Source organism: Metopolophium dirhodum, chromosome 3, assembly GCF_019925205.1.
Source record: "Metopolophium dirhodum isolate CAU chromosome 3, ASM1992520v1, whole genome shotgun sequence".
Taxonomy (NCBI): Eukaryota; Metazoa; Arthropoda; class Insecta; order Hemiptera; family Aphididae; genus Metopolophium; species Metopolophium dirhodum.
The window spans coordinates 1,051,012-1,053,478 of NC_083562.1; the positions used below are offsets into that span (position 1 = coordinate 1,051,012).

A 2,467-nucleotide genomic window follows, 5' to 3' on the forward strand; every position below is an offset into this window, starting at 1 on the left:
CCAAGAATAAGATGGCGACATTATATCGCACGTATGCCGAGTTCCAGAAATCTTACTACGGACATGAAGATGTGAAACCTCTGTTGAATCGAGAAGATTTCAAAAATCTGTCTCCAATTATAGTTGTTGACATGAGCAGACAGAACGATAACGTGAAAACATCAACCGTCGACCTCAGGATTGAACTAGAAGCAGACGAAGCGTTCCCAGCTTCAACATCTGCATATTGCTTAATATTACATGACCAAATTATAAATTATAATCCATTTAATGGAGAAGTAAGAACCTTGTAAATACTTATTGTAAACCTTACTATTATTTTAATAAATAAAAAACTTTTTTTTAAGTATCACGCTTGTTTTATTTTCACATAAATTAGTCATACAAATATTAAAATAGACGTCGCTTAACATCACGTACTGGCGTCGGATGCTTGGCGAAGGTTGACTGAGATCGTTTGTGTGATGGCACTGGATGTTCGGTGAAAGTTGGGTAAGGTTGCGGTGGTGATATCGTCCTGAATTGGTAGAAAAAATCAGGCCCATCGTTTACCTCGTATGCCTGCGGGTTGCGAATCTCGGCTGGTGTCCGTGCAGGTCCATCAATATGATCTAGTGCCTGGGAAAAATAAATATAAAATAAATATTGTGTTTTTATTTTTAAAACTATGTTTATATAAATTACCTTAGCTAAAATATCATCCTTAGGCTGATTAAATCCATCACGTGCAGATGAATCGTCGTGCATGCTGAATATATTGCTGACCGGCGAATAGCTTGGAGACGTTGGTGTATCCATTTGACCATTCTGTAACTAAAATTGTATTAAATATTTTTTTTTTTACATGTACTACTATATTTATGAATTACCTCATGCGTCAACTGTTGTAACACAGTTTCAGCTAGTTGTACGGTTGCATACATTTGTATTTGACCGATCATGTTTGGGTAAATTTTCTCCGTTCGATCGTCTTGTACGTTTTTAATGAATATTAACATCTCTTCTAAATTTTTCGGTGGTGATTTAAGGTGAGCAGATTTCTCATGTAGATACATCGCAAAATCGTCAAACTGCCTTGTAATTAATGGAGCAGTGTTTATTTCTTTCCGTACAATACTTTCGAAAATACTACATTCAAGATATTGAAGCTTAATCAAGTCCTCCCGATTTAACAGTACTCTGCACCCGTCCTGAGTTTTTGACTCTATTACTAGCACATTTTCTCCGCCATACACCATACTGGATATTTTATGAAATTCCGTCTCAAGAAATATGATGCGCTTGTACTGGACCGTATCTAATATAAATGATAAGATATGCCCCATCATAGAGAATATGCGTCTCAGGAAATCCGGCGATATTTTAACATGACGCGATGGTGTTAATAAATGAACGGTGACTTGAAAATTATCAGTAGGATCGACACCGACAAGTATGAATTTGCGTGCTGTAAAGTTGATCGTGTAGCTTGTGGTTTCGATGAGTTCAGCCGGTGGTGATGGTGGTACATACGTAAAGGTCTTCTTCTTGTATAATGCAGCGTTGTCTTCAATTGAACCAGCCATGTTTTTAAAAATTGTTTATTATAAAAATAATAAAGACTTGGAAAAATTGTAAACACTTAACAAATATAATAAAGACGGAGGAGAATCGTACGTGTGTACACTTGACGACAGACTGATTGAATGCCGACTCTTGCGGAGCCTATATAGTGTCCGTTTCACATTCACGTGTTGTAGATATTTCTCATATTAAATAATATAGGTTTATTTCTTGATTTTCGGCTATTTGATCGTTTTCAAAAAAACCTACACCGTACTCCAAATGTAGACATACAGTAGATATTTCTGAATTATATCAATAAGCGTTTATTTCGTGATTTTCGGCTATTTGAATAAATCTACACCGTCATAACAATAAATATATGCGTCATACGATATTTAATAATAATATATGTTTATTTTTAATTTCACACTCAACGTTGATAGTAGGAGTTAATTACTGATAAGGAGATTTATACACCGCACACGTTACGGATAATCGTTATCACTAATGAGGAGTTAATTACTGATAAGGAGATTTATACACCGCACACGTTACGGATAATCGTTATCACTAATGAGGAGTTAATTACTGATAAGGTTACGGTAGTTGCATCAGATGCTGATAGTAGGAGTTAATTACTGATAAGGAGATTTATACACCGCACACGTTACGGATAATCGTTATCACTAATTAACTGATGGTGCGGAGGGTGCGGAGGGCGAGGAGGGCGAGGAGGGCGAGGGGGTGCGGAGGGCGAGGAGGGCGAGGAGGGCGAGGGGGCGAGGAGGGCGAGGAGGGCGAGGAGGGCGAGGAGGGCGAGGGGGCGAGCGGTCTGAACTCCCCAAATGATACTACTGCTATGGACATTTTTGGGGGGCTTAGCTTCATAAGTTCAAATTTTTGTTAAATTATTAGCTATCGT

General features: G+C 37.9%; 1 protein-coding gene across 2 annotated transcripts; it reads right to left on the reverse strand.

The window, feature by feature from the left end:
- Positions 1-355: 355 nt before the first annotated feature.
- Positions 356-1,842, reverse strand: LOC132941736 (uncharacterized). Of its 2 annotated transcripts, none has more exons than XM_061009885.1 (3): positions 870-1,842; positions 685-807; positions 356-618 (listed from the first exon to the last, which is right to left on the reverse strand). In XM_061009885.1, exons 1-3 carry the CDS (start codon positions 1,563-1,565, stop codon positions 391-393), a joined length of 1,047 nt encoding a protein of 348 aa, XP_060865868.1. In that variant the 5' UTR covers positions 1,566-1,842; the 3' UTR covers positions 356-390. The 2 variants fall into 2 exon arrangements, with proteins under 2 accessions (XP_060865868.1, XP_060865867.1); XM_061009884.1 differs by having other exon boundaries at positions 685-813.
- Positions 1,843-2,467: the final 625 nt, after the last annotated feature.